This window comes from Canis aureus, chromosome 38, assembly GCF_053574225.1.
Source record: "Canis aureus isolate CA01 chromosome 38, VMU_Caureus_v.1.0, whole genome shotgun sequence".
Lineage (NCBI taxonomy): Eukaryota > Metazoa > Chordata > Mammalia > Carnivora > Canidae > Canis > Canis aureus.
Window position 1 is genome coordinate 7738179 of NC_135648.1, and position 22806 is coordinate 7760984.

General features: G+C 46.7%; 1 protein-coding gene and 1 long non-coding RNA gene across 2 annotated transcripts in view; one reads left to right on the forward strand and one right to left on the reverse strand.

Moving 5' to 3' along the window:
• Positions 1-1042: 1042 nt before the first annotated feature.
• LOC144307367 (uncharacterized) lies at positions 1043-9543 on the reverse strand. Its single transcript, XR_013374255.1, has 3 exons — positions 9198-9543; positions 8294-8422; positions 1043-5738 (listed from the first exon to the last, which is right to left on the reverse strand). It is a non-coding gene; the product is annotated as an uncharacterized LOC144307367 (long non-coding RNA).
• A 146-nt stretch (positions 9544-9689) lies between these two features.
• Positions 9690-22806, forward strand: part of DUSP10 (dual specificity phosphatase 10) — a 38071-nt gene continuing 24954 nt past the window's right edge. Inside the window, exons 1-2 of the mRNA XM_077887111.1 lie at positions 9690-9866; positions 12088-12938. Coding sequence (XP_077743237.1) covers positions 12128-12938 — 811 coding nt within the window. The 5' untranslated portion in view covers positions 9690-9866; positions 12088-12127. The remainder of the gene's footprint in view (positions 9867-12087; positions 12939-22806) is intronic.

Below are 22806 nucleotides of genomic sequence, written 5' to 3' on the forward strand. Positions count from 1 at the left end.
AGATCAAGCTCCTCACACATTCCTGTAAAGAGCCAGGGAAACAGAAAACACGACGCAGCTGCAGAAATAGAGCACACTTTTGTCTTCCATGTGGTTTCGTGAGCTGTGACGTCTTCATTTTGAGAAGTCCACTCTTCACGCCCTTACGCTGAGATCTTATAATGATCCAATTGCACTTGTATTACCTTGGAAGCGCAAAAGTAACAAGAATTAAGTAACTGCAATATTAATTCTGTGATTTAAGATGGCTCTTTCTTAGTACATGATAGAAAATTGGGAAAGCAATCTGTACTTACTATGGAAACTCCTGACAGGCTCCAATTTCAGGATGTTTGGATAAAGATTAAATATGCATCTGGGGGAAAGCAAACATATTCATATCTTTCTTCCTTCGGGCTAAATGGACGCAAATCAGGGGATCAGAAACATTAACTTGGAGTTATTTTTATCTTTCCAATCTCTAGATTGCTTTAGACTCCCAAAGCCAGAAGCCACACTGGATTTTCTACATTTTCCTAACAAATTGTGGAGGGTGGGGCAGGGTGGGGTGGGATATTTGTTTTCCCTCTGCATCAGTTATCCTATCTTAGATTATTATTTTTTTTAATTTTATTACTTATTCGAGAGAAAGAGAGAGAGAGAGAGAGAGGCAGAGACACAGGCAGAGGGAGAAGCAGGCTCCATGCAAGGAGCCCCATTTGGGACTTGATCCCAGGTCTCCAGGATCACATCCTGGGCCCAAGGCAGGTGCTAAACCACTGAGCCACCCAGGGATCCCCTTAGAATAAAATTTTAAAAAAGATTTTCTATCTTAGATTTATTGAGGGTGTCCTTATTACTTTTTCACTAGTTTTAAACTCTTGGACATTAAGGTACTCAGATGAAGATGCACTCAATTGTGTCTTTAGTAATTCAGGATAGGAAAGGAGATGTGTTAACATGTGACAAAATGTTCATTTCCCAGGCTTTCCTCTTCTTTGTCCATAAAAGGAAAGAAAGGTATATTGATCAGGGATGTTCAGAGAAATAGAATCAAAAGGTATATGTTTATATATATAGAGAGATTTATTTTAAGGAATTGACTCATGTGGTTAGGAAGGCTGGCAAGTCCAAAATCTGCAGGATGGGTTGGCAGACTGGAGACCTAGGAAGAGCCAACATTGCAGTAGAAGTGTGAAGGCCAGCTGTTGGTAGAATGCTCTCTCGCCTGAGGGAGATAAATCTTCATTCCATTAATGCCTTCAACTGATTGGATGAGGCCCGCCCACCTGCATTATGGGGAATAATCTGCTTTACACAAAGTCCATCAGTTTAAGTGTCAGTCTTGTCCCATCCACATAGAAACATCCAGAATCATGTTTGACTATCTTGGCACCAGAGCCCAGCCGAGTTGACACATGGAATTAATCATCAGAGGTGAAGATCACAGTAGCTTAAACACCAGAGGGAAAAAGCCTTGCATCCTCGTAGGACAGAGGCACGATCTGCTCCCTATACTTGGGATCAGGGAAACTTGTCTTTGGAGTTGTCCTGGGTTCAAATACAGTGGCTCTGGGCATGCACTTGAACATTGCAAAATGTCCCTTGGGTCAGCTTTCCCAGAGGGCAGGGACTAGCTGCTTACATTTTCTAGGCCCCTGGGCCGGGCACAGGAGCTGTGTGCTGCTGCCTGAGTCAGAGCTGTCCCTCGGAGATACCTCAAGACCCAGAGCCCTACCGCTTGCTTCCCAACCCAGGTGGGAGGGAACCCTGTATTGGCCGGGGACTACCAGATTCCACGTCAGTGCTCCCATGTTTTGGCTGCAAAACATTCAAAACTGCTTGCTATGGCCAGATTCTCTTGCTCATGAAAACAAAAATGCCTGGAATCAGCAACATTTCCTCTCCTTGTCCACTCTTTGCTCTCTCTCTGCCCAAGCACACACTCCCCAAACCTGCAGTCAAAAATACAAGCAAAAAAATGATAAACAAGACAAAAATCTCCAGCCATTTCTGTCTTCCTTTTGCCTTCTCTCCTTCCTTCTTTTGGTCCTTTTCCTCTTCCTTCCACAACTAATTCTGATGATTGGAGGGCAGGAAGTGGGGAAGCAGAAGTTTGACCTTCAGGAAAGGAGTCCAAAATGCTGGGCTGGCTGGAAGCAACCATCAGTGGAATATGCTGGGTGATCTGGACAGGTAAAATGTCTAAGTCTCCAATTTTTTCATCGAGGTTCTGGAGAACTCATGTATTACACGAGGCTTGGGACGATGCATGGAAAAGGAAATCAGAATCTGCTGGCATTTCTGTTCCGTGAAGAATATAGAGAAAACACTTCATTGGACTAATCCAATTTAAAGTGATCCTAGTTCCTAGGAATAGGCAGTGCAAAAGGAAGCATTGGTGGTGGCTAAAAATCCCCTGTGAATTGTGCATCTCACTGTGCTCCTTAGAAAGGGGACTCAGTTGCTCAGCCACACATGCCTGCTATGTCGCAGGCTCCGTGTGTTGGCAGATGAATGAAGCACAGTGCCACCTCTGGTGGCCACCTTCTGATCCAATCTATTTATCTTCTTTAAATTGTAAATTTTTTTGTGAACTGGAAGTTTATGGCATCAATATATTTTTCTTCCCTAAGATTCCTACTTGAACTACAAATCTAGCCAACACCAAGAGGGATTTTACTCTTACTTGTGAATAACTTGCAGTGACTCGGCCTGACCTGACCTGCATTCATTTGAGCATCTACTACAAGCCTGGGTGTTCCAGTGGGCTTAGTTCTCAGCCCACGGTGGACACTTCAATTCACCCAGAAGGGGACCCTTCTACCACATTTGTAACATTCTTAGTCCTTGCAGACCTAGAATGTAATTCTAAAGTGGTTGCTTTATCCATCACATAAATCAGGGGCAAAACTGAACATCCCCCATGGGGCACCCAAGGGGACATGAGCCACCTTCGCAGAACACTAGAAACAGGATTCCTCAGGTCATTGGTCCCCATCTAGTCCAGAACCGGAGCAGCAAGTTTTTTTTTTTTAATATTTTATTTATTTATTCATGAGAGACAGAGAGAGAGAGAGAGAGAGAGGCAGAGACATGGCAGAGGGAGAAGCAGGCTCCATGCAGGGAGTCTGATGTGGGATTCGATCCCGGGGCTCCAGGATCATGCCCTGGGTCGAAGGCAGGCACTAAACCACTGAGCCACCCAGGGATCCCCGGAGCAGCAAGTTTTTAAGACCACATCACCCATTCCTGGCAGGATGAAGGACTTGTGGGCTTCCAGACACAGGTCTGGATGAAATGCCTCTTTCTGGAAAAAAGCTATCCATCAGCATCAGTGATATGCCGGAAAACAAACACTGGCTGAGCTGCCCCTCCCGGAGAGGAGCACATGGAAACGGATGCTGTTGAATGCTACAAAAAGGAAGATGTTGAAAGAGAAAAGGAACATGCCTTCGTTCTGCTGAAACTTGGTGAACAAGAAGGGGGAAATTTTCCAGAGCCTGGAAGACGATCCCAGTGCACAGAGTGCTGACAGATACAAAATTCGAGCACGATATGGATCATAATGAGATGGATGGTAACGAGAAAGATGTTATTTGCATTGAAGCCAGAAGAAAAAGAAATTGGAGTTAAACCATGAATGGGAGAATATGGCCAGCAGAGGGATGCGCAAGCAATGGGGCTCCATGGGGCTCCATTTACTTGGTAAATATCTGCATTAGTAATTCAGAAGAGGGCTGGATTTAGGGACTTTGGAGGGGCCTTAACTTCTCCCTGTGGCAGGAGGCCCAGATCAGTAGCTTCAAAGGCATCAGATGAGCCCTGGTGTGCAGGGAGAAACATAAGAAAAATGCGTAAGAAAAATGCTCAGTTCGTTCCTCTGATCGTTTATTCATTCACCGGGCACTTGCTGAGCTCACTTGTCCCAGGCGCTGGGAAGGGATGGTGAACGAGTTGAGGTCTGGGTAATGCAGCTGCCCTAGGCTCTTCCATGCTGCCTGCAGCAGTGACCAAAACACGGACCAAGTTTAGAGCACTACCTGGGAGCATTCTGGAAACAGGGGAGGTTTTGATCCCATCCCAAACGTGGAAGATCCAGCAGGGAGGGAGGCCATGTGAGGACCTAAAGGACTCCGAGAAGTTTCAGGAGAAAGCAGAGGAGAAAACCCCAGCAAATTCTCACAAAGAGGCAATTAAAAATATGCTGGCAGTCTGGAGGCGGAGGGGGATATGATAAAAGTTTATAAAATCACAGAGAGAGTGAATTAAATCACACAGAATGGTTAAAAGCAGATGTTCTGGCGCCGGATTGTCTGGGTTCAAATGTTGCCTCTGCTGCTTTGTAGCTGTGTGACCCGGGGCAGATTCCTAACCCGTCTGTATTTCTGTTTCCTCATCTTTCAATTAAGGCTAATAAAAGGAGGCTTTCTTACAAGCGGGGATGTGGGTGTGAAGCTTTAGATGAGTTAATGTGCATAGATCACTCAGGGCAGTGCTGGGCACAGAGCAAAACAAAACCTGGTACCTGTTATTACCACTTTCCCAAATACCAGATTTGTAAAGGTGGTTCAGGCCCTATTTAATTGTTATTTATTTATTTATTACTTATTTATTTATTATTTATTTTTAATTTAATTTATTTCTTTTTTCAGGCCCTGTTTAATTGTAAAGATAAGCACGGCACATGATGACACAGGGGGCAATGAGAAGGAGCGTGCTCCATCCGGGAGCAGCGCAGGCATAACCCGCTAAAGGGTCCTGAGGATGTTAGGCTAATTCCTGGGCTTAGGTGTGAGACCTGACCCACGTCGGAGGGGCTTTACCTCTTGTCTCCGCGGCCCACCAGGTACCTTCACAGCTCTCAGTCACAGCCTCCTGCGGTTGTGCCACTGTGGGTCTGACGGCATTTGCTAATGAGAAAAGGATTGCTCAGCCTGGCAAAGGGGGAGATGTTAAGTCTTTGATGTAGCAACACGTGGTAATAAGAGGCCATCCATCGAAGAGCAACACCTTGCTGGAAACCAATAGCCAGTGAATTCTTTGGTATTTTTATAAAGAAGAGAAGCTTGTGTCAACGATCCACACACTCGGGGCCTAGCCAGAGTTGCCTTTTGACAAAAAGCAGGAGGCATTTCTGAGGTCACAAATGGAGGGGACGAAGAGCTAACTGCTTGGAAAGGGGATTGGTTCCCCTCAGTTGAGACAGGGAGTTTATTGATTTCCCAATGGGTCAGTCACTTCCTCTTCTGTAGAGGCTACGCTGGGCCTTGACGTGAAGTGGAGGTCAAGTCCTGAGGTCAAGCATGGCTTCTTTGGCCAGGTCATCTCCATTCCCTAGGCCTCAGATGGACTTACCCGTAAAATGGTGCATCAGGGTTAAAACAAAACAAAATAAAACACCAACCAGAATCCTTTCTTCAAAGGAAATCTTACCTCAGGGTCTCAGGAATAGAAGAATACATCTCAAGTCGGGGGTGAGGGGTGGGAGCATGGTCTCAGAGCTCCTCTAGCTCACCACCAGGACTCTTGTTTTACTCGTCCCCTGGCAATGGTGTCTCCACTCCCTGTGGCTCATCCTAACACAGTTTGAAAACTATTGGCCTAGATAAGCTCTAAGTCCCGTTCAGGTCTAACATTCTGTGGTTCTGGTGCCTTTGGCACCAAAGTGACCTCAAATCAAAGGAGCTCTAGAACAGCACTGCTCACAAAAATATGTAAAGTGCAGAAGCCTTTTCAAAGTTCCTAAAAGCCATAGTCTAAAAAGAAAAAAGAAACAGGTAAGATTAATTTCATTAACATATTTACCGGGACATATCCAAACAATTCAACATGTAATTGATGTAAACATAATTGAGATATTTCACATTTTTTTACATGAGGTTTTTAAAATCTCGTGTGCAGATTAAACCGACAGCACATTTCAGTTCCTATTTGCCACATTTCCAGTGTTCAGTAGTCAACACATGGCAAATGGCTACTGCACTGGAAAACACAGATACAGACCTTACGTGGCTCAGAGCCTTTTCTAGTCACAGGTGCAACCTACTCATGGCTTTAATGAGAAACATCTGCAGGCCCCCTGTTTCCAAACTCATGGATAGTGAGACAAGCAGATGGCCGGCTTCTGTCTCCACCACCCCACTAAACAGGGCAGTGTCACCTCTTTTTTTTTTTTTAAGATTTTATTTATTTATTCATGAGACACAGAGAGAGAGAGAGAGAGAAAGAGAGAGAGAGGCAGAAACACAGGCAGAGGGAGAAGAAGGCTCCATGCAGGGAGCCCAACGCAGGTCTCATCTCCGGGATCAGGCCCTGGGCTGAAGGCGGCGCTAAACCACAGAGCCACCCGGGCTGCCCCAGTGGTCACCTTTTTTTAATTAATTAATTAATTAATTAATTAATTAATTAATTAATTTTTGGTCACCTTTTTTAAGGGATCTTTCTCACTAGGCTTTCTCTGGGCCTGGAAAGTGCTTTGGGATGTTTCCCCAGGCTGGCCTCAATGACCTCAGGTGCTCCACACGTCACTGTTCTATCCCTCAGCTCATGCCCCACTTCTTGTGGATTTATTATCACCTTTACAACCTGTGGTTTATTATTTCTAAGTTTCCTTTAAGCCTTTCTCTGCCTTAATTCTAGTACCTCCAAGAATCCACCTTGACCTTGAGGATTATTTTGAAAACCCAGCTCCCCTAGCCATCCTACCTTCTGCCATCATGCACGTGAAGGAAGTCATTTAATTAATATATTTCTCAATTGTTGGCCTATATTATATCTTATATGTTGGCCTAAATTATCTTCATCTTTTGGATTTAACACATAGTGCGTTGCATCAAAACAGTATTCTCCTTAGGATGTTTGTTGGAACAAAGTTATGGCTCAGCATAATCATGATAGAACACTCAGATACAATGAAGATGCTTTGCTGTTTCTTCGGGACTAAAATTGAACATTAAGGCTTTGCTGGCTATTTGTAGAGAGATCAGGTTCATAGCCATTGGCTGGCTGGTATTACAAATTTCAATCTAAGGGCAGTACTTCAGATAGTGTTTTCACATTTATGACTCAAAAAAACAAAACAAAACAAAACAAAATCACCTCTTTTTGTACAAAAAAAGCTCAGAAGTGTAGCAACTGAAAAAAATATCCATCTGTAATTTGTTTTCTACCACTCTATGATTTGAACATAAGTTATACCTTTAGAGATGCTTAATTAACAAAAAATTACATGTTTATATATGTTAATGATCTGGTAATTTTTCCATGTTTCACGTTTGATAAATGATGAGGAATGTTGCCATTTTTCCTAATTTTTCAGCTTGGATGGCTTCGACTCTTAGTCAACTAAATTATGATAACCCACTAGCTTGAAAGCATAATAAAATAATCATCTCATTAAATGAGTTAAATTTGTTTCTCAAGTGACATTCCCCTCCTGGGTCTGTGGGAAAGCTGTTATAAACTCTTCTGCAATTGTATAAATCCCTACTTTGTTTGGGCTTAGATAGTGAAGCATTAGCCATGAATTCATAATCTAGAGATCACAAGTGCTTTTACACAGAGGCACCCAGTTTCTGGAAGCAAGGACAATGCTTTTTGACTGAATGCCTTTTATCAGCAGCGTCATCATGGTGTCCCCTCCCGACCCCCCCCCCCCCCCACACACACACACCAGGACTTTTCCCTTTTTCTTCTGGGCTGGGTGTTACCATTTTGCAGATAAATGAACAATGTCTCTGGATGAACAGACACTACAGATGAGAGTCAGAATCAGGATTTATCTCCAGAATTTTCTAATCCCGAATTAGTGAACATTTTTTCGATAATTTTCTATGGTTAGGGAAAGGCAAACTATTAAAGCTCCAAATAGACCCAGGGTACACCCTCTGGGGAACTTCTTTTCTGGTTTCTATGAAATTACTCAGATTCCAAATTATTCCTTGGCCAGGGCCTACTGATGATCCGCAAGGCATTTGGACCAAAGGCTGTGTCCTAAGTACTCATTAGTTATCATTAAGGAAGGGAACGTGGATGTACATTGGTGTGTGAACGCAGAAGGGGCTCCCCAAAACCCTTTCCTTTTTTAAAGATGATTGTATGCATTTCCTGCACGTGGAAAACACGGGTGCGGAAGCTGAACTGTGTATGTGCATGCACATGTGTAAAAAAGTATACATACCCCCTCCCTCCCCAACAGAAGGGGATTTCTCTTAGTAGCTCTTTGAGCGTGGTCATCCTTTGGCAACTCCTGATTTCAGATCTGCACTTAAAGCAATTATACGAATATGTCGCTGCCACTTAGCTTACTTACTCAGACAGGCGTGGAGCCCGAAGCATGTCTCCAAACACCTTCAATCTAGTAAGAGAGAAAACTCATAGCCGAGTATCCTATAGTGCTCCTCATGTAAGACTCTACTGTCCTTATCAAACTCCTTTGCGCCTGCAGGCGAGGGAAGAGGAAAAAGCTCTTATTTCTTTAGGGTCCTTTGATGCAGGCTCCCCGCAGGTAGCATCTCCACCCCTCTGCGTACCCCAAGACAACTTTCCCGCAGTTTCTCTGAGATTTTCCAGGCGCAAGCCAGCCTGCCTCGCCCCCACCCCCACCGCACCCCCAGTCTCTTCCTCGGGAAAAAAAAGTCTGGAAAACCCAGAGCGGCGGCGCCGCCCCGTCGACCTGGGCGGGTGGTTTACCCTCCGCTCCGGCTGCTTCTCCGCCCGCGGCGGTGTCCCAGGAGCGCGGGGCCCGCGGGCCTGCGTTCGCCCCGGGGCCGCGCTGGGGGGCGGGGACCCTGCGCGCACGGCGAGCCCCGCGACCGCCCGGCTACTGCGCGCGCTCCCTGCAGCTTCTGGCCGGGCCCCAGGCCGCCGCCTCTGAGCAGCCCTCCGGGCGGCGGGCCGAGCCCCGGGAGGCCGGCGGGGTCGGCGGGGGCGTGACCGCGCGCAGCTGCAGGCGGGCCGGAGCGCGCCGCTGCCGCGCGGGGTGGCACCCGGAGGGGCAGCGACATCTGCGGGCGGAGGACGCGGGGAGCAGCGCGGCTGGGCGGGCCCGGCTTCCCGGCCCCCGGCGCCCCCAGCGCGTGGTGGGCGCTCGCGGGGCCCCGGTGCAGGAGCGGCTCCCGGGCTGCGCGCTCCCGCCGCTCCCGCCGCTCCCGCCGCTCCCGCCGCAGGCTGCCCGGCGACGGCCGCGGATCTCGGGTTAGGGTCTGTCGAAGCACCTGGAGCGCCTGGGCGAGCCGGCTCCCCGCCGGGGACGGAGACTGCTCGCGGGGCCGCCCTCGGAAAGTTACTCCGACTCTTCCGATCCTTGGTCCCGAGTAGGAGGGAAAGAGAAGGCGCGATCCGCACCCCCGGGGCAGGGGCACGCGGGGGGCTCCGGGCCCAGGGACCCAGCCGGTTTGAGCCGGAGCGGCGACCCGGCCCATTGACACTTCGGCCCCGGAAAGGGTTAACTGCATCCAGCCGGTTCGGTTTACATGTAAATAGAGAGCAGCTGCTCCGCGCGGGCCCCGGCTGGCCCTTTTAAGTTTTTGATTGGTTGCCAATGACATCACCGCCCGCGTTCTAACACCGAGGACCCGGAGCGGCGTCGGATAAGCCCTCCTTAAAGAGACGAGGCCCCGCCCCCGGCCCCGCCCCGCCCGCTGCCCATTGGCCGCGGGCCGCGGCGAGGTAGCGGTCGGCTTTCTCCGGCTTCCTATTGGCCCGACGTGCCGTCGCTCGGCAGCCGGCCCGCCCCCTCAGAACCTTACATTTACAGTGTAGCAAAAGAGAAAGTAACTATGTTGCTGCTGGAGATCAATGAAGCCAAGTGAATGGGGGCTGAATGGGCGAATCCTTAGCTGAAGCGGAGCGCCAGATGGTGGAGGGCTACACTTATTTATGAAGTAAGTGGAAGTCAGCGCGGCTCCTCTGGAGAGCCTGGGAGTGTAAGGCGGTGTGAGTGTGAGTGTGAGTGTGAGTGTGTGTGTGATGCGATGCTCACGGGGGAGCCGCAGCAGGTGAGGGTATAGGGTTCCTGCTGTTGGCTCACGCTGCCCTGTGCGTTGACTCTCTCCGCAGTCGACTTGGATTTGGGGAGAAGAAAGAAAATGAGGTTTGTTGGGATGCTTTGCGGCAGTTTTAAATGCCAGGGGCTTGTTAGTGCGCTGTGTTGCGAAGGGGGATGAGCGCCCAGGAGTGGGGAAGTAGCATTCTCTAACGACTTAATTTTCTTTCCAGCCCCTGCCTAAGAGGTGGAAGGACGGCCAGCAAGGGAGAGGGGGCAGCTTAGTGTTTCTCTGGGAGGTTTCCTGGGCCGGTCTGGATGCTTTCATGGGCAATATAGACGCCCGACCCTCTGCTGCAGGGATGCAGATCTCTTTCTACACTCCGGCGTGTGTGTGTGTGTGTGTGTGTGTGTGTGTGTGTGTGTGAGCCGCGCACTCCGCGTAGAGGTGGGGGTCCCAGCCTGTGTCTCCATGAACACGCTTATGCGTCCCTCACCAAGGAAATGGGCTGTTGATCCTGGGACATACCCTACCTGGTAACACAATAGCAGAGACTTTCACCGCTTGGTCCAGCTGGGAAACAGTTCTAGCTTCTGGAATAGTACTTGCTCTTCAAAAAAAAAAAAAAAAAAAAAAATACTACGCAAAGGAGGGAGGGAGAGTGGGAGGGCCGGAGGGCCAGGGATGAACCCTTCTCTCCCATCCAAAAGTGGAGGAGAGAAACCTGAGTCGGTGGGGATCTGGGAACGAGTCGGGTGCGTGTGTGTCTGCGTGTGTGTGTGTGTGTGCGCGCCCGCGTGTGGACTCTGCCTGTGACACTTTGGCTCGGTGTCAGAGAATGGTGACGGTCGTGTGTAGACGGATGATAGATGACATTTTTCCAGACATCTCTTAAAGTTCCTTTAGACGAGCGGCTCTTGCATGGGGTTTGGTTTCTTTTCTCGGTGCGTGTCTAATAGAAAAGGAGCTGGTAGGGTCGGGTGGTAGAGTGCCCCTGTGCCTATGGAAGGAGGGAACTGGTCCTTTGCAGGCTCCCTCTCCTGAGGCAGGAGGTGGACCCCGTGGGCAACACTTCACTGCCCCCTTTAACAGGGACCGGCTCATTGGGAAGTCCTTTCTACGGAATTCATCCTCTTGGAGGGGTGGGGGTCTATCTGTGGGGGATTGAGATCTTATCCACGGGGCTGCCTCCCATCCCTCTGGGATGCCCGGCCTCTGTCAGCAGGGAAACGAAGGAGGTAGCAGAGTCGATGTGGTCCTTTCCTTAAAGGCAGGAGTGTGTGTATGTGTTTGTGTGTGTTTGGGGGGGGGGGGATGAGGTGGGCAGCAAAGGGCGATGGGTCTGCCAGGGTTGGGGGTTACCAGCCTGGCTCCTTAGCCTGAGGCTTTGTTTCAGGACATTTCGTTTGTAACAAAAGGGGAAATGCAGAATTAATTTATAAGAGACTAACAGGAAACACGGGAGGTTTTCATATGACTCTGTCGTGCTTTTCAAAGGAATGCAAAGCAAGAATAGCTCCCCGTTCAAGAGATTCACTTAGGGGGATACTCTCATTCTGATTTGCAGAAAGTTGCCATCCGCCCCTGATGTATATTTAGCTGCTGTATATTTTGGTGAGCCGGGCCAGCGCTCTTGGTCATTCCTTTGCCTTTGCAGTGAGTGAAGGAATTAAACGGAAAGTATGCACGGGTGGACAAGTGGGTCTTGCTCAGACGGTTGCACTATGCTTCTGCCCAGGAGGTGAGGCCCAGAATAGATGCCTCTTAGGAGCCTTCTTTTCTGTCTTCGGCTTTTCCCATTCTTTGTGCTTGTCCTTTCTCCAAGGCTGAGCTTCCACGTAGTACGTCCGTGAGAAGGTGGTTCATCAACTGTGTGGGCTGTACGTGTAACCTTGGACTTAGTGACCAAAGAGGAGGGGGGCCCTCGGGTTGACATCCTCTTGGAATCTGTAAAAAAAAAAAAAAAAAAAATGAGTTTCGGGCTTGGAGAGCGGCTTGATAAAGGGCCCTTAGGACAACTTCACTCAGAGGGATGCAAAGGCCTTTCCTAGGGTTTGGATCAGACTGCCTTGTGTGTCACATGACTTTATTCTTTCTTTCCCCCTCCCCTTCTTTACAGACTGTCTTGAGTTCTTCAGTTGCCAGTTTTCAGCCTCCTCATGCCTCCGTCTCCTTTAGACGACAGGGTAGTAGTGGCACTGTCTAGGCCCGTCCGACCTCAGGATCTCAACCTTTGTTTAGACTCTAGCTACCTTGGCTCGGCCACCCCGGGCAGTGACAGCCCCCCTCCCGTCATTGCCACCACCGTCGTATCCCTCAAGGCTGCGAATCTGACGTATATGCCCTCATCCAGCGGCTCTGCCCGCGCCCTGAATTGTGGATGCAGCACTGCCAGCTGCTGTACTGTGGCAACCTACGACAAGGACAATCAGGCCCAAACCCAAGCCATCGCCGCTGGCACCGCCACCACCGCCCTCGGAACCTCTGCCACCTGCCCTGCCAACCAGATGGTCAACAACACTGACAGTGCAGGCCCTTTAAGTCCATCGGGTGGGGTGGGCAGCCCCGTGGCAGGGACCCCCAAGCAGCTAGCCAGCATCAAAATAATCTACCCCAATGACTTGGCGAAGAAGATGACCAAATGCAGCAAGAGTCCCCTGCCGAGCCAGGGCCCTGTCATCATTGACTGCAGGCCCTTCATGGAGTATAACAAGAGTCACATCCAAGGAGCTGTCCACATTAATTGTGCCGATAAGATCAGCCGGCGGAGACTGCAGCAGGGCAAGATCACGGTTCTAGACTTGATTTCCTGTAGGGAAGGCAAGGACTCTTTCAAGAGGATCTTTTCCAAAGAAATTATAGTTTATGATGAGAATACCAATGAGCCGAGCCGAGTGATGCCCTCCCAGCCACTCCACATAGTCCTCGAGTCCCTGAAGAGAGAAGGCAAGGAACCTCTGGTGTTGAAAGGTAATGCCCCTGTTCCCTTCCCAAGCACAGTCCTGGTTAGCCCGGGTTCACTTTGGGTTCTGTTCTAGAAATGCCAGCGCTCTCCTTACCCTGGCGGCACGAGACCAGTCCAGAACTTTCTTCTTCTCGCCTTCCCTTCTTTGCCCTTAACTGTTTTTGCTGTAGTGAAAAAAAAACAGTCACGTTGAACCCAAAGCCGGAAGACCTGGGTTCTAGTCTCGAGTCAGCGTCTCGTTTGCCCTGCGCCAGCCTTCCACCTCTCTGAGACCGTTGTTGGGCCTTTTGGAGAGGCGGTGTACCGCCAGACAGTATCTCAAGCCATAGCTGGTCTGGTGGCTCTGTTCCAATCAATAACCGGTTGGAAAGTTATTGTGTCTCAGATTTCACCAAAGTTGATGGAGCGGAGGAAGCAGCAATTATGGTGAACGACAAGTAAACCTCCAGGTACCAGTGCTTTTTATGGGAAATCGTCTTTCGCACCTCTCTGACCAGCTTGGCTTTTATTTGGTTTGTAAAGTGACCGTCAAGGAGGGCGGAGATCCCTAGTGTAAGGCCCCACAAAAAGCGTTAAGTGTACCAACAACATCTGTTCCTCTGCCAGAGCTCCAAGGGGACAGAGACATTTTTATGAAATACTCCGCAACCCGCTGTTCTTTCTGGCCTCATCTGACAACCACTGGGCATCATGGCTCCTCCCACGATGGGGTGGTAGGTCACTTGTCCCCCTACGATGAATGCAGAATAACTCTAATGTCAGTGTTCCTGAGCCCTGGGGGGAAGAATTAATTACCCCCGTTTTCAGAGCACCTTCCACACAGTGTTGCCTAACACAGCAGGGGAGCCTTCATCTGGTGTCTCTCAGACTTGCTCCTCTTTGTCCTCAGCTATTGTCCTTTGGAGCACTACACACCACTCTTTCTCTCTGCTGTCTTCTGTCCTTTGATGGTAGCTAGAGTCATCGTCTCTCTCTTCTTCTCTTGTGTTTTGAGCTAAGGTATGCAGCTTCCAGGCCACATCACCACCAAGTCTCCTAAAGCGTGTTGACCAAAGGTATGGCTGTGTTCCTTTGAACACCTTGCGTATTCAAATTAGAACAGGCCATTGGGCAGAGCAGGTCAGTCGTTTTGCCTTTGCATGACAGCTCTGCCATTCTCCTTCTTGTCTTCCCAGGGATGCAGTCTGCATTTTGTTAAGCAGCGTTCTTGGAAATATGGTTCTGAATGACTTCCATACGTTCCCTCTGTCCCATCCCCTCCTGCTCCCATTGGGCTCAACTGCCACAAACGCACACCTTTTCCTAGGGCTGGTAGGCTCTGGGGGGAAGGAGAACATGATGGAAGTCATATCTGAAGAGTTTCTGTAGGGTCTGGGCATTTTTGTTGCGATTGGTGAGTTTTCTTAGGGTTACAGGTACATTCAGATTTCCTCTGTGTAGCTCTGTATTTTATGGTTTTCTATTCTTGTTTGGTTGGCTCTGAGTGATTCCCAGTAGGCTTACCCAGCTAGTGTTCTCTCACCATGATCTTGGCTTGTCTTGTCTTTTTTTGGATGAGAAAATACAATCCACAAATTTCCCATTTGTCATAGTTCATCTTGGGGGAGCAAAGAGAGAGGGTGGCCAGTGGTCTTGCGGGTCATCTCTTTGCTCATGTGGAGAGTTGGTGTTAAGAAAAAGACCTTTTCTGTCTGTATGATCTGAGGACAGGCGTCAAAAAATACAAATTAAGATGACCCTGCACTTGAACATGAGGGTGATTAGGAGGAGTTGGAAATCTCACCCTCTCGTTTGCAGTGAACATGGTTGTGTTTGGGGGGTACCGGTCAATCGCTGGGAAATGAATCTACCGCTGAAGGTGGGGTTCCTCTCCTGCGGATGCAGCTGAGAGTCTGGGCAGCCTGGGCTTGTTCCTCAGTGTCAGTGAAGTGCGATTGCCTCAGTGGGGCGGGGCCGGACATGCTGCTGACCTCACCACTGGGCACCACTGGGCACCCCGGGCGGCCGCGGAGAGGGCTCGTCATTTTCGGGTTGGCGAGACGCAGCGGCGGTCGACCTGGAAGACGCGCTGGTGGTAGAGGTTGGATTATTTGTAGCTTTGGGGGCTTTTTCTTCAAATATCTGGGAATTTGACTGAAGATAGTTTAGGAGCCAAAGGGTCGGTAATCTAGTTTCTTTATTATTGTCATTATTATTTTGGTCTCTTTGGGGGGAATGGCTTAAAATTGGGACCAAGATGGGAAAGGCAGGAAAGTGAACATGATTAGAACACCCCCAAAAGACCCTTTCATCTGGGTACACCACAGGTTAATACCGTAGCACCATGGAGGTGAAGAATGAGGTGGGCATCTCTCTCTCTCAGAAGGCATGGCCAGTGACTTCTCCCAAGTTCTGGAGTGGGTCAGACCATTCTGGTCTAGCCTTGCTGCTGAGCTTAATTATACTAATACTAATCCCTTCCCTTGGTGATGCAAGCTTTTATTTTAGCAAAGTGGTTGTGATACCATTTTGGAATGAGTGATGTTTTCGCAGGGAAGCTATGGTGGCAAAGGTAGTTAGAGGTTTCTACCTTAGATCCTAAGGACCCCTTAATTTATTTTCAGAGATTTCAGTACAATCTTGGGTAATTTATGGCTGACCCAACTGATTCTGTGGTTTATGTTTGTAAACACTGGTTGCTACCCTCCCAGTCCAAGTTTTATGTCCCCCTGTTTCAATGCCATGTTCTCCATTTTTGGTGCTGCCTGTCAAGGAGAACGGCTGCTCAGTTACCATTTTAGTAATGCTGTGTCAGGTTGGGAAGAAACTGATCAGAGGCACAGAAGCCCCTGGGATTAAGTTACTGTTCTAATTTACAGTCCCCTCCCTGTCGTGACCTACGTCTGAATCTGTGTTTTATTCTCATCTTCCGAAGAATAAATGGCATCAGACCAGTGCTTATCCTCATCCTGGTGAAAAGGATCCAAACGAATAAATATTTAGGGATTTGCAAAGTCTTTGAAAGAATTACAATCTGTTTTTCCCAAAGTTGATTTTCAGTATGATTTCTAACCAAACTGAATAAGAAGGCTAGATAGTTTGGGGTCTTTCATGACGAGAGCTACCATCTTTGTTATGATGTTTATAGGGTACCTTTTCTTTTCGGGAAAGCTGGATTCAGGACAATAATTTATCATTTGCTCCAGTTGGAAAGGATAGTCTACACTCATCTGCTTCCTCCTTCAAGACATCTATGCCTTTAAAACTTTCATTATAAGAATTTTCAAGTATATGGAAAAATAAAAAATGAGTATCAAGAGCACCCTATACCAATCACCCAGATTAAACAGTTGTTAATAGTTTTTCCTATTGGCTTTCTCTTCCATTTTTGGTTGTTGAAATAGTTTATAGTATAGACAACATTTTAATGTATTCAAATATGTTTCAGGTTTAAAGTTAGTGTTTTAGAATTAATAAGGCTGCAAATATTTTATAGTATGGACATTTTTATACCTAAATACTTTAGTATCGTGTGCCCATTTTTTAGAGTTTTTTCACATTTAGGTTTCTACTGTGACTAGCTAGCTCTCAGGTCTGTGCAGAAGCATCTCTCTCTTAGAGTCAGAGGGTTCCAGGCTCCTCCGGGAGACTGTAGCTCCCCCTTCCATGGATATGTCAGGGCCTATATCTGTACTTGTTCTGTGCTGTCACAAAACCAAGACTGACTGGTTTCATCCCCCATGGACCTACTGTTCCACCAGGCGTGTTGAGTGGGGAACAGGGCAGGAGAGAGACTCACTTCAGGAAGCTGATCCATACGAAAGATCTGATAACACAGGGAGTTTGATTTTTATACTATATAAAACCTTCCGTCATGATTCCTGAGAAATGAACCACACAGAGCACACATTCTTCCATAATCACAAAAGATTCTGAAGTCACAGTTACAGGCAGTATTGAGTTTGATGACAAAGTGAACTACTTTAGCTCAATAATCAGAGATCCTACGAAAATAGTCTATTTCTGCTTCCTTTCGTGGGGGAAACAAAAGTCTTCCCCTTGTCTCTCAGGATGTTAGGAGGAACTTTTATAAAGATACATGAAATAAAGACATACCTATATTCACAAACTTAGTGTTCTTATTCTGAGCCTCTGCTTAACATCCAAACATGCCAAACATTCGTCTTGTAGCAAATGGTGGAGAAATTCAGGCAGGATTTTGGATCTGGTCTGTCTGATTCTAGTCTTGGTCCTCTCTTAATAGCCATGCACCCCTGGGCAAATTGCTTCATACTTTACTTCCTTAATTTCCTCATTTATAAAAGAGGATATAACAGTAGCTATGTCACAGTGTTAATCTAGGAATCGAGTGAAGTCATGTGTGCAAAGTGCCTAGACCAGTTTTCATATGTAGTAAGCACTCAATAAATGTAGCTTAATAATAATATTATTATTATTGGTTGAGCAGAAATGATGGTGCTGGTAAAAAGGCAATCTGGGCTCTTCTTCTAAAGGAGCTAGGTATAGCAGTGTGTGTGTGTGTGTGTGTGTGTGTGTGTGTGTGTTGCTATGGCCTAAAAATAACTTGGTGACTGTTCACTAATTTAAGTAGCATACGGTTGGAGTGCCAAGTAATTATAAAAACACGTTGGGTCAAGAGGCCGAAGTTATTTGGGCAGATCCTAGAATTACTTATTTGTAGGGGAATTTGTAAAAATGAGATGACAAATCTGTCCAACTAGTGTCCCATAACTCAATAATGAAAGTAGAAAACTATTAAGCTTCACTTTTTCTGGCCTCTCATCAGGCTGGTTTATTTTTGGAATAAGGATTGTAGTCTGACTATAAAAGGGTAGGTGGAAGGGGGGGGGGAGTGTGCTTCATTTTCAAAAGTTCTCGAAGCTTTGAGTTGTGACGAGATGGCGTGTGAAGGAAAAAGGAGGGAACCGTGGGAAGGCCCGCTCATTTCTGTAAGCGAGAGTTGACCCTTTTCTCTGAACTGGTTCATGGTTGCCTGTACTCTGAGTTTGTGGATATACTATCCTGCTTCCTAATTAAAAAGTAAGTGGAAAGATGTACGTGAGCTCTCCTCTATCCCTGTTCTTTCTCTGTTCCTCATTGACTGTGTGCTCAGCAAAGTGGGGTTTAGCCCACTTACACTTGAGTTCAAGTCTAGGCTTTTCTATCGATCAACTGTAGTTGCCCTTGGGGAGCTCAGGTCACCTCCCAGAACCCCACTTCTTTCTCCTTTGTAAAAGAGAGATAATTACAACATCACAGGATGGACTGAGACAATGGGAATCAGGTGCCTGGCACATAGCTCTCAATAAAGCAGCCACTGGGCCCTGTTCCCCTACCCCTGTCCCTGTGCCCTTTCGGATCCTCTTAGGTTAGACATTGGTCAGCGGGGAGGATGGCAGGTTGTTCTAAGCCTAGTACTATGGGAGCATGTTAAGTATCAACCACTTGTCCTTACCAATTCAGATCAGTTAAATTAACCACCTGGCTTGTCAAGGACAAGTTCAAGGAACTCCTTTCCTGACAGTAGTGGATAATGATTTTAGATTAGAAAAAAGAGGGTAAGGAAAGGGAGGTTTGACAAAAATCATGGGAGCTGAGAAGCTCCTGCACAGCCTGTGGCGCAAACACCGTCAGAAGCTAGGTGTGAGCCTTTGACCAGAAGCCAGGCCAACCCCACTTCCTCAGACTCGGCATTAGCAGCAGCCGGTTCCCTGTCCCAGCCTGGGGGGAGCTGTTTGGGCATAAAAATGTGTCGATTTGCAGTGCCGAGGCAATTGAATTCAAATAGGTAGCCAAGGGTATACTCTGCACTAGGGATAGAAATTCTGATCCCAGGAGAGGTCTTCTCCTGTTCTTTGAACTCAAGCATCCCCATTGTTAGAATAGAAAGGAACTTTAAAGGCCCCTTAGTCTAAGTTGTCCCTGCACAGTGCTCACTGGAATCGCTTGGGGCCATTTAAAAGCTATAATGCTCAGTTCCCACCTCCAGAGATTCTGATTAAATTGGTCTGGGGGTACAGCCTGTACATCAAGATTTTTTAAAAGTGTCCCTGTGACTGTGATGTGCAGCAAAATTTGAGAACCATTGATCTAGTCCAGTTTTCTCATTATGCAGTTATTGAAATGGGCCTAGAGAAATTTAACTTGCCCAAGGTCACATGCATGATTAATTTTAAAGCCTTGGTCCTCAGTGCTAAAATAAGTCTTGCCAGGTCAATAGAGAGAGAGAATGTGTGTGTGTGTGTATTAATGATAACAGGATCTAATGTATAAAATACAAATATGAAATGATATATTTAATCAATCACTTTTAGTACTGATAATTTTTTTTTTTTCTGAATTTTGAGATTTCAATCCAGAACTATCGGGACCTAAGTCTAAGCTCTTTTGAAACCAGCAACTCATGGTCCTGATATTTGCCTGGGTCTCGGAAATAGAGGATGAATGTTAACATTGATTTGAACTCATCTTCTGGGCAACTTAATGGTTTAAGAAAGAACTGGAAAACACAAATCTAAATGCACCCTTGTACCAAAATGTCTCAGGTTTCTAGGGACTTTTTGATATGTTGGACTCCACAGAGGTATAGCCTGTGAGTAGAGGAGATCCATTCATTTGTTCGACAAATAACTACTGAATGCATTCTGTGTGCTGGGTACTGGTTTTTGGGCTGGGGATCTGCCCCCTAATCCTTATAATCTAAATGCGTGGATGGAAGCTTTGCAGAATAGGCCAGCATTCCAGATCTTTCTACCTTGGAGATCATGTACCTGTTTGTATTCTTCATCCTCTTGTCCTACACAAATCTTAGTTTACGGAGCAGTTTGTCTTCAGGAGTGCCATTCTCCTGGGAATGTTTGTGAGGGATTGGCCTTCCTCTCTTTTTCCCTTGCAAGATGAAGTCTGGCCTTTTCTAAGCATATCTTCGTGGACCAATAGAATTTCTTTCCAAAGACTTGATCTAAAAAGAATTTTTTTTTTTGTAAATTGTTGTTTTTTAATGGAAAAGGGAATATACATTCTCTTTCTGCCTTAGAAGCTCAGGGCTGACAGGCCTTCTCTGTGCATTAGAGTGGAACTTTGTAATTTGGACCTCCCTAATTTTGGACATGTTGCGGATAGGAACACGGCTGGTGTTTATTTTTTCCTGTATGCTATCTATGAAAAGAGGGCATGCTAAGCAAACAAGCAAGTAAATAATACTTCAAAGACAAGGTTTTAGCCTGCTCAGGGGAAAAAAAAAAAAAGTTTGCAAGTACAATTAAAAACTACTCTAGCAGACAGGGGTGGGATAAAAACTTAAATCTGTCTTTTCAAAGTCTGAATTATTTCCCCCGAACCATACAGGTCGCTCTTGGGCAAAGTTTCTTTGGCCGCATTTCCTTACACTATATACTCTACATTCACATTGTATAACCTTGCTAATTCAGAAAAATTGGAGGGAAGAGAAAACGATGAGTATGAATCACAGTCTGAATTTTACTGTACATTTAGGAATGTATGTTTTATATTGAAGTTGATGTGTCTTTTCTAACTATGAAGTCTCTGACTCTTGAGATGTTTTCATCCATAAGCCAGGAGGAAGATAGTAGAATCCTTTTTTTTTTTCTAGTGTGTCTGTTTCATAAGTGTGAGGATTCACGTACACACACACACACACACACACACACACATTCTACTCCCCCACTCCGTCAAGATCCCTATTTTGTGTGCAACTGAAAGGAAAAGGAACCTTGAGCCTTTGCTCTTGGATGAGGAAATGAGCCATGCAGCCTGGGACTTTTATAGAAGATAAAGGCTGTTACCCCAAGCCCTGCCTCTGGCAAAGTGGAAGATCACTAACAGGAAGCAAAGGGTTTGCAGATTCATCAAATTATCTGTATTGCCTTTATTTCATTTGCAGTGAAGGCCTAGGCATCTTTTTTTCCACCTTCTAAGACTTGGATTTCATGGAAAACAAAGCGAGGCCAAATTTCCTCAGGGCTCCACCAAAGGGTTTCATTTTCTTTGTCTCCCTGCTCCCTACCCCCCTGCACCCATGGGACCCCCCATGGGCATCTGTTGCCCAATTTCTCAACCAGGGAAATAGATAAAACTGCCTGATCCAGGGGTCACGCTGGGCTGCTGCCCCCTTTGAGGTGCATAAACCTCTCCTGTTATAACATGAGCTCAGCTGATCTTAGCTGGTGGCCCCAGGTGACAAGGCAGTCACCACTTTGTGTCAGAGCATTGTTCTCCAGTTCTTTTTTTTTTTTTAGTTTCTATCTATCTATCTATCTATCTATCTATCTATCTATCTATTATCTATCTATCCATCCATCCATCCATGCATCCATCCATCTATTCACGAGAGACACAGGCAGAGGGAGAAGCAGGTTCCCTGCAGGGAGCCCGATGGGGGACTCGATCCCAGGACCCTGGGGTCATGACCTGAGCCCAAGACAGACGCTCAACCACTGAGCCACCCAGTGCCCCTCTCCAGTTCTTTAATGCTTTATAGTTATTCTATGGAGGGAATCATGCCACAGTTTGAATCCTGGCCCCAAGGTCTACAACCACTGGGCTAAATATTAGAAGCTGTTGCTACTGCAAATGAAGAGAAAACACAAGAGTGGGAGGAGCAGGGGCAGAGACAGTGGACTAGAGGAAACAGAACAGGGTGAGGGCAGAGGAGCCCCTCGGGGTCACAGTGATAGGATCTTCCATGTCTTGCACTTGAGTCCTGGGTTCTAATGTTCAAGACAGAGAGTTATTGGCATTAGCTATTAGAGTGTCTGCTTCCTTCTTAAAATAATATGTCTAGACACAGACTTCTAAGGGGAGGAGCCTTCCTTGGAGGGATGGGGGCATTTTCTTGGGTCTTATATTTCTAGTCTTATTAAAATAGCACATTTTTATAATAAGACTTTATAAGAATGGTTTCACGGTTCATCTTGAAGTGATATTTTAATTTGACAGCAGAACACCATTTAATCACATATGACTACTCTGGGTCTGGCCAACCTATCATCCCTGAGATTAAAAAATTATTTTCCAGGGGGATCCCTGGGTGGCTCAGCGGTTTAGCGCCTGCCTTCGGCCCAGGCTGTGATCCTGGAGACCCTGAATCGAGTCTCACGTTGGGCTCCCTGCATGGAACCTGCTTCTCCCTCTGCCTGTGTCTCTGCCTCTCTGTCTCTCTGTCTCTCTGTCTCTCATGAATAAATAAATAAAATCTTTAAAAAAATTATTTTCCAGATAGTTTTGGGAAAAAAATTGATAGCTATCGCATCTCTCTGTATGTTGGGCATCAGGCTGTGATATCTGGGTCTTATTTTGTTCTCAGTGCAGCTTCATGAGAGAGGTTTCCAGATCCCTGGTTTTACAGATGCAGAATCTGAGGAACAGATTCAGTTTTACTCCCATGGTATTAACCAGTGAGTTGGTGAACGAGAATGGCAACCTAGTTCTCACGAGGTTGAGGCCCAACTTCCTTCAAAGGAAGGAAGGAATGCTTCCACATGCTTATTTATAAGTGAGCTATAGATCTCATTCCTTATGGTTGCTTTAACTGTGCTTTATCTCTGAGGTGCCCTAAGTTATAATACCTCCCCCCTCCCTTCCATTTTCTCATATACCCTCAAAAATGCCACCGCTCAGAACGTTGGCCCACTCTGTGTCCTCAGAGAAGAGCTGTCTTCCCTATGACCTCTGCTCTGAATTATATCTCAGTTTTTGGCAACTTCAAAGTTTGGTGATGGCAGAGGCTTTTAAGGAGTCACAGGCTGATTAAAGAAACTTTGAAAACTGTAATAATTGTCTCCAACATCTGTGAAATGTTTATTATATGCCAGACTCGGTGCTCGGAGCCTTATATCTCTTGATAACACTGCA